The following is a 16478-nucleotide window of genomic DNA, read 5'->3' as shown; positions in this document are numbered from 1 at the left end:
GTCTGAGTGAGTACAATTAAAGTTGCAACAAGCTTAGATATTAGAATTACCTATCAGGATAATATTTACTTTGTATGTGTACATACACTTAATTTTTAATGTTCACTTTATATATATTAGCATTTTCATATATAATTTAAATATGAATAAAAGATTTTTTGATTTATTGAAAGTATAAAGAGGAAGATCAAAAGGGCAAATTTGAAAAATAGAAAGAGGGTGTTCTGAAAATTAAAAGTCACAAAAATGAAACAAATGAGTCAAGTGGCACAGTCAGACCACAGCTGAAGAGTGATTAAGTTTACTGAAAAAACAAACTAAGGAAATTAGGGCCTCCTGGTGGTATACCTGATTAAGTCTCAGCACTATCAAGATACGTATGGCCAGCCACTGTACAAAAGTTCAATCCCTGGCCAGGTTGCTAACCCACATGGCACAGCAGACCGCTCCTGTCTTGCTCGCTGCTCCCCTCAGCAGTGGATTTCAGTAGATCTGCCTGTTCTGCTCTCCACTCAGACTCTGGTGAATCCTCTCACCCCCTGTACCTCTGGCCTACACCCCAGCTCTTGTATGCATAAATAAAAAAGAAATCTTAAAAAAAAAAAAGGGAAATTACCCAGAATACATATAGAACAAGAGAGACAATATATAAAGAAGGAAAGTGATATGGAGTATAGAATAAGAAAATTCTATTTTGAATTACAAAAGTGAAGTAACATAACTTAGCACAGTTACAAAACACCAAAGACAAGATCTGAAATTAACCACAAAAAAAAGGTAAAAATAGATTTTAAAAAAGGCATAAAATACTCATGACAGAAATAAAAGAAAAATATCTTATAATCTAGAATATTACATATACAGGGAGGATATAAGACAATAAAAAATTTTTCAATAAGACACCCTTAATAAGAGAACTAGTTGAGGATGTGTATACCTTGAAAAAGACAATGCACACTCAGAAGGGACACAGCATATGCAAACAAATGAGGAAAAGAAATTAGTTTAAAATGTCTGCTTAGGTTTTAATGACATGAAGGTATACAAACAGATGTAATATGCTTAGCAATGGATTATGTATGTATATATGAGTAAAATTGGAGAAATATTTTCTCTAGTTAGGAAGTATAAATTTTTATTAAAATTTCATTTAAGAAAATTTCCTGACTAAAAATATTGTATTAAGTTAGGTACTAATATTGGATGAAAATATTGCCTCCAAATGAGCAACAGACCAATGAAACAGAAATGAAATTAGAAAAGCCACATTTGATCAACTAATTTCTGGCAAAGATGTATTACATACCTGAAAGTTGATAAGAGAGGTATGAAAAGTCCCACAAAAAAAATTTTTTTTCTAGTTATGTATGCTGACATATGCTAACCAGGCTTACTAGTGATCATTTCTCATATATACAATATGAAATCACTGTGCTATATAACCCAAAACTAATATAATGTTATATGTCAACCATTCTGCTATTAAAAAATAAAACAAAAACAAAAAAGACTGCCAAAAGTATTTAGTTTTCCATTAGTAGAAGAAACTCACACTAGTAGCTTTTGTTAGTCAAACCTATGGACTAACAATATTTAACGAAAATTCATAAAAACTTATGGTTTAGGGCCTCCCTGGTGGCACAGCGGGTTGAGCTCAGTGCTGGAAAGCTTTCCACAGCCTCTGCAGCACGGGTTCGATTCCCAGCCGGCCAGGGAGAAACCCACATGGCGTTGTAAACCTCTCCAGCTTCACCTGCGGCACCCCCTCAGCAGTGTATTTCGGTCTGTCCTTCTGCCAGTTCTGCACCCTGCTCTGTCTCTGGTGAATCCTCTCACCCTCCTATGCCTCTGGCTTGTACCCCAGTTCTTGTATAAAAATAAATAAATCTTTAAAAAAAAAAAACTTATGGTTTAGTATATAACTCACTTTCAATAAAATTTTTTTTGAGAAAGAATTTTTTTTTTTTAAAAAGATTTATTTATTTATTTATTTGTTTATACAAGCACTGGGTACAGTCAGAAGCGCGGGAGGGTGAGAGAATTCACTAGAGCCAGAGCGGGGAAGAGAACAGGCAGACCGACAAAATACACTGCTGAGGGGAGTAGGGGCACAGCAGGAGAGGTCTGTGCGCCATGTGGGGCCCTCCCCACAGCTGGGGATTGAACCAGCGCTGCAGAGGCTGCGGGCAGCTTTGCAGCCCAGCACTCAACAGCTGCGCCACTGGGCAGGCCCACTTTTCAAAAAATTTTATACATCATATAGTCAACTAGTTATTTATTATTTTTTTTTTTATTATTTTTTTTTTTTTATAGAGGCATGTTTTTATTTATTTGTTTGTTTGTTTTTTGTTTATACATGCACTGGGCACAGTCAGAAGAGCGGGAGGGTGAGAGAATTCACCAGAGCCAGAGCGGGGAGCAGAGCAGGCAGAAGGACTGAAGTACACTGCTGAGGGGAGCAGCGGGCGGCAGGAGGGTCTGCGCGCCATGTGGGACCCTCCTCCGGTGGCCGAGGAGCAGCCGGGGATCGAACCAGCCCGCAGAGGCCGTGGGCAGCTTCGCAACCCAGCGCTCAACCGCTGCGCCACCGGGAGGCCCTAGTCAACTAGTTTAATTTCATGATTCTTTAACTAAAATAGCAGTCAAAAAAATCTTATTACTTAAGAGATACTTTGCCAAACAAGTGTCTTCTAAATCAAATTTATAAGATATTTCAAAATCCAAATTTTTACTGCAAATTGCTTTTTATTACTTAACTTATTAATCAAATAGCATTCATTTCTGTTAAAAATCTGTGGTGTTTGGGAGTCATTTAGGAAACAAAGGGGACAGACTAAGAAAATTTAGATGAAGGAAAATAGAAAATTCAATGTGGTGTTAGATAAAGTAATCAAACATGAAAGTACAGGATTAGCTTATAAACGTATTAATAGATTATAAATAAGCTGGAAAAAGTCAGAAAATAAGCTAGAAACATTTGTCAAGGCCTGCTGTTGCTTAATTGAAATTCATTATTCTTTTTTTAAGTCTATATTCCCAGATATTTTCCTTTATATTAACAGCTATTAATCTTTTCAGAGTCATATGTACACCTGAGGAATTCATGTAAGTCTGTATCCTCATTCTTTCTTGAATTGCATAGTTTCAGAATGTACATAAAAACAAAACTTCCTGAAACTCACGCTTAGAGTCCAGTTTAAGTTCAACTTTGCTTTGTTACAGGTTTATCATTCTTAGAAATCAATACATAGTAAGAACTTCATTTTTTGTTCATTAGCTATCCTAAAACATTTTTTTAAAGATTTATTTTATTTATGTATACAAGAACTGGGGTACAGACCAGAGATGTGGGTGGTGAGAGGATTCACCAGAGACAGAGTGGGAAACAAAACAGGCAGATCTACTGAATACACTGCTGAGGAGAACAGCAGGCGAGCCAGGAGAGGTCTGCTGTGCCATGTGGGTAGCTCCCTGGCCGGGGATCAAACTCATGCTGCAATGGCTGCGAATAGCCCCACAGATTGTGTCTCAATCCCTTGAGCCATCAGGGAGGTCCTCTAAAACATTTTTTACTTGACTTACTCCCAACTTTTAAATAGCTACCTTTATGTATTATGCTAAAGATAAAGTATGGATAGTATCATATGTATGTATACACACACACACACACACACACACACACACACACACACATATAATGAGCAACTACAACTCCTTGGGCCCTTGGCTGCATGTAACCTAATGGACATTTCATGTGAATTACCTTAACGAAATCTCTATCAGTCTTCTCCTTCCATTCTTCTCCAAATACAGTAGAAAAGGATCCTAAAGCTAAAAGAATAAATAGGATATTCAGTAAAATGGAATTATTTCTTTCACTTGGTTCCTTAAGTAGGGAGGTTTGCAAAAAAAAGTAAAAACGCATTTTAAGCTATCTTGTTCACTACAGATTGTTTTGCAGTGATGACAATTTTCATAATTACATAGACAACAGGAAAAAGAAAGGAGTAACAATTAGTATTGTACATTAGCTTTCATTTGTGGAGGAGAAAAAAAATATTTTTTACTTTTTAGATGTTCAGGTTTTCTTGTTATAATTTTAGGTTTTTATTTGGATAAAACTATAATAAGGATGATTTATTTATCTTGATTTATGCAGAGTAGTCCTAGTACCAAAAAATTTCACAAGCTCCCAATTGCATTTTTTTAATAGAATTGTGTCTTGGAAAATAGTGAAGGAAGTTGATCATCCCTGGAATAAATCCCAATATGCATTTAATTTCTTGATTGCCATGAGGTAATGAGTCTGAAGTAGATGAGAGCAATCTGCATGTAAGAAGGACAAACCACCAGTCTTAGTAGTGGAGCACAACATCTATGTGGACATCAAGAGAAGTCTTGCTGCAGGGTTGATGTGAAAGCCCCCTAAACTGGTTCAATTTCTTTGTAATTAATGATCATTCAGGCCAGTGCCATCAAGACAGAGTTTAGAGGAGAAAAATATTAAAAAGTAAGGATTTTTACTTTTTGTGGTAGGCCCCAGTCATTGCTGTCAAAAAGGACAAGTTCATGAAACCTGGAAGGAGTTGCTGGTCCTGCATATATGCTATTCCAGATATAAGAGGCCATCATGGAGAACATACAGCCTGTTCTGGGGGCTGGAACTGACCACTATTCCCACAAAGTGACAGTCAAAATGGGCAAGAAGAAAATCGTCAAAGTCAAAGATCACTAAGTCTTTTGAGAAAGTTTGAAACTACAATCACCTCATGTCCAGAAGGACTCTGTGGACAGTCCTTTGAACAAAAATGTCAATAAGAATGTCAGTAAGAGCCTGCTCTTAAACATACCATCAAACGAGAGACCATGGTCAAGAAGAGTGGCAAGAACAAAAGATACTTTTGGAAGCCATGATTTCAGATTTGATTCAATTATTCAGTATACAAAAAATAAGAAGTCAAATTGACGTTATTATTATCATATTGCCAGGCTGTTATAATTTGAAATCTTTAATTTTAAAAAGTCTCATTTAATTCACGTTTCAAATAATATGGGACAGGTAATTTTTTGGAAATATCACATAAACACAATATCCTTTAAGGAATATGCTCAGCCTATACCTTATTTGCATTTATTAATGAAGTTATTTTAAGAGAAGAGTAAATCTTTCTATTTTCAAAAGCTGCTTCTTTATAATACCATGTCCCCACTCTTCCCCAGCAATGGTTAGTGCATATAGTTACATGTGATATCACTGTTTGCTCCTTTATGTAGGTAGGTCATGGTGTCAGCTGTAGGACCAGACAGTAAAGCAGTATAATACAAAGACAGGGCACAATATGCATTTCTCTTTAAAAACTACGTAAGTGTCTTCATCAACTATCAGATGAATCTGTAATAGAAACTATTACTTTTTGAATGCATAAAGGAAACTATATAGAGTCAATTCTAAACAGGATTTATGAATATAATTTTTTATAAAAACAAGACTCCTTAATGGATGTGTTGTGACAAGCACAACAAATGGCTATATCTTCTATTCTAAAAGATTTATTGACAATTTCAGTCTTATTATATATTTAAGTACAGATCTAATACTTACTTAGTACTCAGAAAAATAAAGTTTTAATTGTTTGGTTAGAGTAAGAAATTTCATTGGAAAAATATTAAAAAGGGTAAGGAATAAGAAAATTTTTAACATGCTAATACATTTCAATAATGGGATCAAGGAGAACTGATACAATTGATAAAATTAGGGTCAAAATGAAATGACAAAGAATAAATGTGAAAATTTTAACTAAAAACATTAATATGAAAGATAACTATTTGATTATAAATAATCAAACATATATAAGTAGCCTTTTAATCAGACAAATGAAGAGCACACACTACTGAAGAGACAAGGTTTTTGTTTGGCCTGAAAAACCTTATCTAGAAAATTATCACTGGAAAAGAATACTAGATGGAAATATAAGGTGGAAATTAATTTTTGTCACATGAAATTTTATTACACATCCTTAAACATGCAATATGTATAAACAATCCTCACTTTCTAAAAGAAATGTCATCTACAGTTATCTCTCAATTAAAATTACATATCCTAAAATAAATAAATCAAGACCTCTTCAAAAATCAGTTATAGCCACAAACCTCAAACACAGAAAGAATTATTTTCATAATAAAAAGCTATTGCTATATGGGGTCTTCATAATGTCCCTGCTTACCCTGGAATTCTATACTACATTTGGAACCATAAACTTCTTTACATAGCAATGGCTAAATTATTATTATTTATTTAGATTGCTACACTGCATGATAATCTAGTCTTTTAAATAAATAAAAGCTCCTAAAGAATACATGAAGATAAAATACATGTGATCTAAAGAATGACATGCTTCCAGTGTACCAAAACTGTTAAGATTACATCTATCATACAGACACAAGTTAATCTTATTCAACAACTAAAGACTTCACTAAAATTATTTTGATTTGAGAAAATCCTTTCTAAAATTTCATATTAAGATTCCTAAAACATGCAAAACACTTAAACTCCATTCTAAATTAAATGCCAAAGAACGTCTTTGAAAATGCAAAATAAAATATTAGGAACCAAAAGACATGAAAATGAGATGGAGATCCACAAAATTAAGATCCTCAAAGTTTCAATATAAATGTATACAAGCTAGGCTTTGCTGCTTCCCATGTACCAAGAGTAGTTTCAGGCAGGGTAAGAAACTCATTTTTACTTTTGTTCAATTTCAAGATTGTCGTAAAATAAGTACATGTCAAATTTTAAGGAATCCTATGTAGAAAATTCCAAATCAAAATATATTTTAAAAGTATAATATGGCCACAAATCAAATTGCAAAAAAGAACTCATTAGCAAACAAGTTGCTATTTAAAGATTTTAAAAAATTAAAATTCTCAACACTATCTCCACTGTGCAATAATAAGAGTTTATAAATGATATGATGAAATAATTCAATATGTGTCAACACCCTATGAGTTAACAGGACATAGTTCTCACAAAAGAAATTAAAAGGGTGTTAGGGTAAAAGGAATATGGAGTTGAGAAGCACAAAAAAATTTACTATCAACAATACAGTCAACACAGATATTTAAAAAAAATATGTGTAGGAGGGATGTGAAAAATCTCAATTACACTACAGTAGAACAGTTTAGTCTGAAGGGTAACCTATATTTAATATAAAATAATTTTACAGAAAATAAAGAATTTTATTAATAAAACCCGCAACTAGCAAACCCTACAAGTAAAAGGATACGAAATAGTTGATAGGTCTTATTTTGAGTATTCAGGCAGCAAATTTCAAATGCATACCTTAAACTATTTAACTAAAAATTATTACCACAACCACCAGAAAAATACTTCAGAAAAAAACTCTTTTCAGGCCTGAATTTGAAACATTTGAAATCCTGTTCATATGTTTAAGGTTAAAAAAAAATCCAAGCATTATCTAACATTTAACAAAAATAAAAGCAAATAAAGAATGCTAGTTACTAATAAAAAGTGTTTTTTTCTTAAAAACCTTTTAAAAACTTTATAACACCTTTACAAAATAATCAAACAATATGTTTAGCTTAAAACTTACTGTCATCAAACACCCCAGCATTAGCAAGTAATAAAGTGATGATTTTAGGGTCTTTTTCAAGTTGCATGACATGTTTGCTTTCATTTGATAGGAGAGTGCACACATTAATAGCAAAGTCCACTTCATTTGGGAGTCCAGATAACAGTGAAAGCACCAGTTTATTATAATCATTTGGCGAATTGAAGTCCATAGATAGCCCATAACTTTGACGCAGATAATCTAAGAAAGATAAAAACAAAAGCAGCTTCAGTATATTAAATGCATCATGTGTTATGGTTAAGATCTTCTGAATTCAGGGGCCTCCCTGGTGGCACAAAGGTTTCAGACCTATCTATGAAGTTATCCACAGCCACTGCAGCAGGAGTTCGATCCCGGGCCAGGGAGCTACCCACATGGCACAGCAGCAGACCTCTCCTGGCTCACCTGCTGTTTTTCTGTTCCCCACTCTGTCTCTGGTGAATCCTCTTACCCCCCACACCTCTGGCCTGTACCCCAGTTCTTGTATGCATAAATAAATAAATCTTAAAAAAAAAAGTTCTTCTGAATTCAGTACAGAAGCCTATTTTCTTTCATAAAATAGAAACTAAGTAGAAGTTTAAAAAGCTCAGTTTTCTAAACTTCAGTTAAATTTATATTATTTAAAGACCATTATTAAAATACAAAAATGTACATACTCTGTTGGATGTCACTGTCAAAATATTACTGTACAAGTAGATAAAATAATCTACATTTTTACTCTTGCATTTCAAGGGGCTCATTCTGATTTAATATACTGTCATCCAGGGACTGTATCCTTGAAATTTCTAATTTGGGGACAAACTAGCCTACCTTTTTAGCTAGCAATAGGAGAATTATTACATTTTTAGGTCAGATATACTGCTATATAACTAACATAGTAAAATTTACACTTTTTAGTTCTATAATTCTTTTAACCACAATCACAACTAAGAGTTTCTTCATGCTTCTTTGTAGTCAAGTCCCTCATTTACCCACAACCACTGATCTAATTCTGTTCTGATAGCTTTCTTTTATTTCAAAATGCCAAATAAGTAGAACTATATAGTATGTAGTTGATTTGATTTCTTCCATTTAGCAAAATGCTTTTGAAGTGAATATCCATGCGGATGCACACTTTATTGCTATTGTATGGATATAAAGCAGTTTCTCCATTCCCTAGTCGGAAGACATTTGGATGGTTTCGTTTGATTATAAACATGTTTCCATTTGTTATAAACATTCACATACAGGACTTTGTGCAGATAGGTGCTTTCATTTCTCTTAGATTGCTGGGTCATAGTTTATTAACTTGTGAGAAACTAACATCCCCAGTAGATGTTAATATCTTGCATTTCCACAAGCAATGTACAGAGAGAGTGTTCTTGTTGCTCTGTATTCTTGCTAGCACTTAATATTGTCAATTCTGATTCACTTATCTAATACCTGTATTGTAAATATTTTCTCTTAGTAACTTGTCTTTTCATTTCTTAACAGAGCAAAAGTTTTCATTTTGAGTAAGTCTGATTAATAAAATTTTCCATTTATGGTCAGGTAACTAAAGTTTTCTGTAGGAGAATTAATTTAGAAGACTTGAAACTTTGAAGGAAGGAAAGACAGGCTTACAGATTATAGATTATATAATATATACTTATAAGAAAATGCTGTTATTTGCAGAAATACTGACTCTTTAATTTTGGTGCAGGTAGGGCTTGGCAATTATATTCTGAGACATAGGCCCCCAATATATTTTCAAATAAAATTTAACTAGTTTATTTTTTTCTTTTTAAGATTTATTTATTTATTTATACAAGCACTGGGTACAGTCAGAAGCATGGGAGGGTGAGAGGATTCACCAGAGCCAGAGTGGGGAACAGAACAGGCAGACTGACAAAATACACTACTGAGGGGAGCAGCTGGCGGGGCAGGAGAGGTCTGTGCACCATGTGGGACCCTTGCTGGCGGCCGGGGATTGAACCGGCGCTGCAGAGGTTGCAGGCAGCTTCGCAGCCAGCGCTTAACCACTGCGTCACCAGGGGAGGCCCTTAACTAGTTTAAATAGAAGAGGCAAGAAAACAAAGAATATTTCTAGATGAAGTATTTCAGACATATATGGACTTAAAAACTTTTCCCCCAAAAACTCACTAAAGAGAACATTAATAGGAATTTTACTGTCAAAACATGCTACAGAGGAAAAAGAGGAAAATCATGTAAATAAGAAAAGTCTTCATTTCACAATGTAGACATTTAAGGACACATCTCTGCAGTTAAAAAACATTCTAGCACTTTCTTCAATAATATAATGGTCAATACAGATTTTCCACAATATTTAAGTTCAATAATGTTTATTTTTTGTAATCTTAGTAAGTGAAAATTTCTCATAAATAACATAATTAAATATCTGGAGAAAAAGTAACAAATCTTCTGGGAATATAGGCAAAGACTGTGATATTTCTATACTGCACTCTGGAATCGGTGATGGGAAGTCAAGTCTCAACAACGGTTAGCATCTATTGTAATATTCTGTTGTTCTCAGATAAACTGGAAGAGAAAAAAAAATCGGAACCCACTTTCAACATTTTTCAGAGTTTTGTATATATGCTTTAAGTATGATCTAAGAATTGTTCTGTTTTCTACTAAAGAATGACAGATGCCATCAGCTACTAAGTTCAATAAAGCCTTACCTGACTTTACCAAAAACAGCTCAATTAAAATAAAATGGCTAAGTGTAATAATTATGAAAAGTTCTTTAATTTTATCAGGTTTGGAAAAGATTACTAAGGCTACGTAGGAGAAAATGCTTCCAAGATTTGAATATCCTTTTTTATCCCCTCACCTGGGAGATAGGATTGAACAGCTATAATTTTATAATCAGAGTGGAACTGAAAGTTTATTTTCAACATTCTTGCCTCAAAGTTTATACAAATGTACCAGTGCTGGTATACTTAGTCACCTCTCTTTATTTTCAGAGAAAGGAAGAATTGCTCCTGGAGCATTTACATACACTGTAGAACTCTACAGTACATTCTTTTCATTGACACTGGCAGCGACATTCTAGTCTAAATGTTAAAGGAAAATCTTCACTAAAGACAACTAATAATACAACAATAACAACAAGAAGAAACAAACCCAACCTTCTTCCTATATGCAACTCTTTCAAATTTCAATGCCACAAATGCAAACAGATGGGAAGTTGGTCTTCCTCTGTCAAAACGAATGGATTGGAGTAGATGAGGACTAAAATCCTGGCCTGCTCAAAAATTCTATACTTCTATTACTTTCAATGAGTTATTGGTCGATTTCTGCCTTTAGTAATTTTCTACTAAAGATATTGGAAATAAATTTTTAAATGTTTAATTAAAAATATATTAAATTTGGGCCTCCCTGGTGGCGCAAGGGTTAAAACACAACCTATGAAGCTATCCGCAGCCACTGCAGCACAAGTTCGATCACCAGCCAGGGATTGAACTGGGGTATAGGCCAGAGGTGTGGGGGTGAGAGAATTCACCAGAGACAGAGTGGGGAACAGAACAGGCAGACTGACTGAAATACACTGCTGAGAGGAGCAGTGGGCGAGTCAGGAGAGGTCTGCTGCGCCATGTGGGTAGTTCCTTGGCCAGGGATCAAACAGCTCCAGTGGCTGCGTATTGCTTCATAGGTTGCGTCTTAACCCCTTGAGCCACCAGAGAGGCCCTATATATTAAATTTAATTTAAAAATGTAAGAGATGACAACAAAGATGTCCTTAATAATCTGCCCTGTAATTCTGCAGGACGAACTGTATCCAATCAATATGTCAGAGAAAAGTGGAAACCATAGGATTTATAGCAAGAGGTATGAAAAACTATGCAAATAACTGAAAAGAATCACATCCCATTAAATGATGTCAGCATTTAATAAACCCAAAGCTCAAAGCAAAATCTACTTAATATATTTTTTTTTTTTTGCCACTCAAAGTCCTTGATCAAAGAGTCAGTATACCCAGAGGAAAATTTGGTCCTATTTTCTATCAGTGTACAAATTCTATTATGGTGATTGAGTAAAACTGTACTTCCTATTAAATGGCCTGGATCTACTGTCAATTGACGTTTATTATATAATCTTATGAAATCAGCATCATAGTTACCCTAAAATAAATATATTTATCCAAACCTACAAGGATAGTAAGGTTGTATGATCAAAGATGTAAATACACATCTCTAAAAGATTCTAAATAAAATTTTCTGAAGACTCTTAATCTGCCACTAAATAATACTATTTTGATATTTAGCAAACACACATACCTATATTGAAAGCTATGAACCTTACTCTATTTTCCTTAATGACACCTGAAAAGAATCATCAGCGAAAAAGTTTTGTATTTCAAGATCACGTTAATTTTCATAATATTGTCATAATGCCTCTGACTTCTATTTTATTTTATTTTAAAGATTTATTTATTTATACAAGAACCAGGGTATAGTCCAGATTCACAGGAGGGTGAGAGGATTCACCAGAGACAGAGTGGGAAACAGAACAGGCAGACTGATGAAATACACTGCTGAGGGGAGCAGCGGGCGAGACAGGAGAGGTCTGCCGCACCATGTGGGACCCTCACCGGGCTGGCCAGCGGGATCAAACCGACGCTGCAGACACTGCAGACAGCTTCACAGTGCCTCGCTCAACTGCCTGCGCCAACAGGGAGGCCTGACTTCTACTTTAAAAAAGTGCACTTTCGGGCCTCCCCGGTGGTGCAGCGGTTGAGCGCTGGATTGCGAAGCTGCCCGCAGCCTCTGCAGTGCCAGTTCGATCCCTGGCTGCTCCCCGGCCACCGGAGGAGGGTCCCACATGGCGCGCAGACCTCTCCTGCCGCCCGCTGCTCCCCTCAGCAGTGTACTTCGGTCCTTCTGCCTGCTCTGCTCCCCGCTCTGGCTCTGGTGAATTCTCTCACCCTCCCTTGCTTCTGACTGTACCCAGTGCTTGTATAAATAAATAAATCAATCTTTAGGGGGGAAAAAAACGTGCACCTTCTAATCCATAAATGCTCCATGAATTTACTACCTCTTCTTTTTTTTAAAGATTGATTTATTTATTTATACAAGCACTGGGTACAGTCAGAAGCGTGGGAGGGTGAGAGAATTCACCAGAGCCAGAGTGGGGAGCAGAGCAGGCTGACTGAAGTACACTGCTGAGGGGAGCAGCAGGCGGCAGGAGAGGTCTGCGTGCCATGTGGGACCCTTCTCCGGTGGCTGGGGAGCAGCCGGGGATTTAACCGGTGCTGCAGAGGCTGCGGGCAGCTTCGCAACCCAGAGCTCAACCACTGCGCCACCGGGGAGGCCCTACTACCTCTTTTCAAAATGAGTAAGAGAGATTATAGTGTAATGCTCCTCCAGCAATTCCTAGCTCCTTTTCTTTTATGAGTCCCCGATTCTGATTTTGTCAAACATGCTACATGTTACCTAACTGCTCAAATTTCCCTTTAAAAAGCAGGATTGATATATGACAATGTTCAGCAAGAAATTATTGTAATACCAGGTCGAGCAATTCAGTTGTTCCCTTAACTTGCGCAGCTCTATCAATGACTTTCACTAGGCTTTTGAAATAGCAGAAATAGTCACATCCTCTTTCTTAAAGAAAATCACTTTTAATTAAGAGAGAAAAAAAATCATATACAGAAAAATTTTTACTTTAAACTAGATCAAATGCAGACATGGGTTAGTTTGGGGAACTAGCAGACACTGGAAATAGAGTAAACTATTGAACAAAAAATGGGCAGACAGTTTTGCTGGTACTGTAATATAGAAATCACAGAATTATAAAACTGAAAATGGTCTTAAAGGTCACTAGCAAATGTCTCATTCAGTGTAGGGCCACCCTCCATAACAGGCTTGGATAATACAGTGGTCACTAGCTCTTTTCAGGAATAGAGAGCATGTCACCTAACAAATCACCAAGTTTAATGTTATCAGTTTAAACTATTACCAAGATCTACATAGTGACTTAGCATGTTTTACTTGAACCTTGGTTTTCGGTTAATATCTACTCAATAAAAATAAAGTTAGATTTGGTTTGCTCTTGCTGCAATCATATTACTACCTAAACAAGTATCAGATGAAGTCTCTTCAGATGGAGATCACAGATTCTAGGAGATTATATCTTCAGTTATTACTGATTGAGGCAGAAATATGGAGTTAAATTCAACATGAAAGAAACTTTGAAACTAATAATGCATAATAAAATTTAAAAAATTAGTATACTGGTACAAATCAGAGAGCTTAAATTTAAGGTTAAGAGATTGGGGTTAATATCAAATAGTAATAAATATCTAGGTAATTGTAAATTTTATCAAGAAAATACCCTTGAGAAAGATATAATACCTTTTCTTTGGCCAAATGTTAATGATTAAAGAAAAGAGATGTATATCTCTTCAGAGCTCTCTTTCTAGTCTTAACAGTCCCAGCCTTCGAACTAGTCAACACTGTAAACCCCATGTGCTCTCCCCTCAAGAACCTTTTAATTAGATGTTCAACTAGATTATTTCTAAGTTGAGTCCTCTTCCTTTTAGCTGTAATTCCTCTACTACCACTACAAAAATGACTTACAGGGAGAAATTCTTATTCCTGGTACCATGGCAGAAAAATAGTAGAATTAGAAACATTCCTGAGAAATTATGATTTTGGGTATTCTAGTAATTGTCAAAAAAATCTAGTAGACTTTCCAGTAAATGCCAAAAGTCGAGTGAGTGGACTTTATGAGTCCACTTTATGAGTCCTTAATCCCAACTGGTCCTTCTTCTCATTTGAGTATTCAGATTAAACTGATGGTTAGTCAAAGCAGTAAGGAAAAACTTTACTTGAGAGTGTAGGTATTTTTAATTTTGAAAATTCCTGCAACAAAAATCCTAAGCAGCCTGTGACAGAAAGGCCCCTGATACCAGTCAGATGTTGATAATGCATTTCTAAGTTGCATGACCCCAAGGACTTACACATCCTCATGTGAAAAGTTTGATTAATTCATTATATGACAGGCTATTTTCCTAATTCAAAACTGTGAGCCTATGCTCTGCTAATGTCCAGTGATATTCAATGATATTTACCTGATACGCTGTGCTGCTGGTAATTGTAGGAAGATGGAATTGCACCAATAGGAAGCTGTGGCTTTGGATTTCCTGGTGGTACTTCATCATCCTCCTCCCCAAAATGATGAACTTTCTCGTATTTTTCTAGGTAACTGAAATAGGAAAAACAGCACAGCAGAGTTTTAAAAAGATTTACGTCTTATTTTTTAACTTCTACCATATATATTTGTATTCTTTTCCTAGAGGCACTAAATAAAAATAAAGGTGACATAATCTTCTTATAGTCATGGAATTGTTGTTTTGCACCACAGGTACAGAAGATAATTCAATGCAATGGTACTCAGTGTTTTTAAATTGTCACAAAAGACCACACCACTACTCATAGAAATATAAATTAGTGATATCAAGTAACAGCTATATGTAGACAAATGGCAGTATTAACTGATTTTATGAAAATTATGCATGATTCATTGTAAAAACCAAGTGAAAATGAGATTTTCTAACCCCTGGTCTCTCCATAACTCACCAGAGATAACAACAGTTCATCCACAAACTTCAGTATATTTTCTGTGTATACTTTTATTTAACATATTTCAAAGATTTGAGCATGTCATTCTTTTTTAAACCATGTATATAGTATGTGGTCCAGCTGATATATAAAAACTTAACTGTAACTCTAGTGATACTTAGTTATTTTCAGTTTTGTTCATTGCTATTATAAATCACGCAGCCATGTTTAATCTGTGCACTTGTTTGAATTGCCTCTATGGATACACACCAGAAATGGTATACTCATTTTAAAGAGCAGTAAGGTCACAGTCTAATCGGACAGGAAAAGTTTAACACATTTTGAACAACAAGATTATTCCTGTATTCCCCCACTGTATAGCCATAACTGGGTATGATCAATCTTAATAGTAATTAGGATTAAATTTCCAAATTCATATCCACCCAACCAGTTTATTATGATTCCTAATTAAAATTTTAAGATGGCAGAAAAAGTTGGTCAAGTCCCTATCAAACACAACACTGTAATGAACCTGTTAATACACTTCTCAAATAAGCTAAACTGATTATCACAGCAATTTATAAACTACAGAGAAGTTCTAGATGTGATTACATTACAGATCAATCCTGCATTTACCTACTCTTTTGCTTCATTAGTTAAAGACAGTTGAGATGAGGTATGAGGGTATCAGTGAGCATATAAAATGATCTCAATATTCTGTTTTTAGAACCAAGCCTTAACTTTCAAGGTGGGATGTATGGAAGCTATACTTTTGCAAATATAAAAATTAATAAAATGAAAAATCATCATCATTCCTCATTTTCCCCTTTTCGCTTTACAAGGCACAATAATTCACATCTTTGAGCCTTCCTTTCAAATTATCTGCTTAAGTTCACTTTGAGCAAGGGACTTTTTCTTACCTGGCAGTTGGATAGCTAACGAATCCAACCTTTTCTTTATTGTTGTAGATACAGGACATTATAGCAGAGACATATGAACAGATAAAACCCTCGACGCTGAGTGTGCACCTGAACAATTTTTACCATGATCCTGGGGATGCCTCCGACAGAACCTACAGTCTAAACACATAAAACAAAAGGAAGGCCAAAAAAGAGGCAGTCTCTCCCCAGGACAAACCCTCAGTGGACTTAAGGTCAATAAATTAACCTATTCTTTCTGAATTTCTAATGCAGAAAAACACAAACAGCTAGTTGCTCAAAGATTATGTGGCAAATAAGAGATTATCTGTTTCACATGAAATAACTCAGGCAATAGTACTAATAGAGGTATTTTAGAAAGTATGGTCTTAC

At 35.3% G+C, this 16478-nt stretch overlaps 1 protein-coding gene across 1 annotated transcript; it reads right to left on the bottom strand.

Annotated features, from left to right (window-relative positions):
* Window positions 1-3470: 3470 nt before the first annotated feature.
* LOC119250662 (AT-rich interactive domain-containing protein 2-like) lies at window positions 3471-14843 on the bottom strand. The gene is made up of 3 exons (XM_037518323.2): window positions 14679-14843; window positions 7611-7829; window positions 3471-3831 (listed from the first exon to the last, which is right to left on the bottom strand). The coding sequence occupies exons 2-3, from the start codon at window positions 7798-7800 to the stop codon at window positions 3641-3643; spliced, it is 381 nt and encodes a 126-aa protein (XP_037374220.2). The 5' UTR covers window positions 7801-7829; window positions 14679-14843; the 3' UTR covers window positions 3471-3640.
* Between the last annotated feature and the right edge of the window lie 1635 nt (window positions 14844-16478).

The sequence above is a fragment of the Talpa occidentalis genome, unplaced genomic scaffold (genome assembly GCF_014898055.3).
Source record: "Talpa occidentalis isolate TD23 unplaced genomic scaffold, MPIMG_talOcc4v2.1 talOcc4.1796, whole genome shotgun sequence".
Taxonomy (NCBI): domain Eukaryota; kingdom Metazoa; phylum Chordata; class Mammalia; order Eulipotyphla; family Talpidae; genus Talpa; species Talpa occidentalis.
The sequence above is the reverse complement of the archived record's forward strand: the minus strand, read 5'-3'. Positions and strand labels throughout refer to the sequence as shown.

Bases quoted from the DNA above. Each gene is read 5' to 3' on its own strand.
- LOC119250662 (XM_037518323.2), bottom strand. From the start codon at position 7,800: ATGGACTTCAATTCGCCAAATGATTATAATAAACTGGTGCTTTCACTG. The intron at 3,832-7,610 runs GTAAGTTTTAAG...TTATTCTTTTAG, and splicing joins TGCTGGGGTGTTTGATGACA to CTTTAGGATCCTTTTCTACT.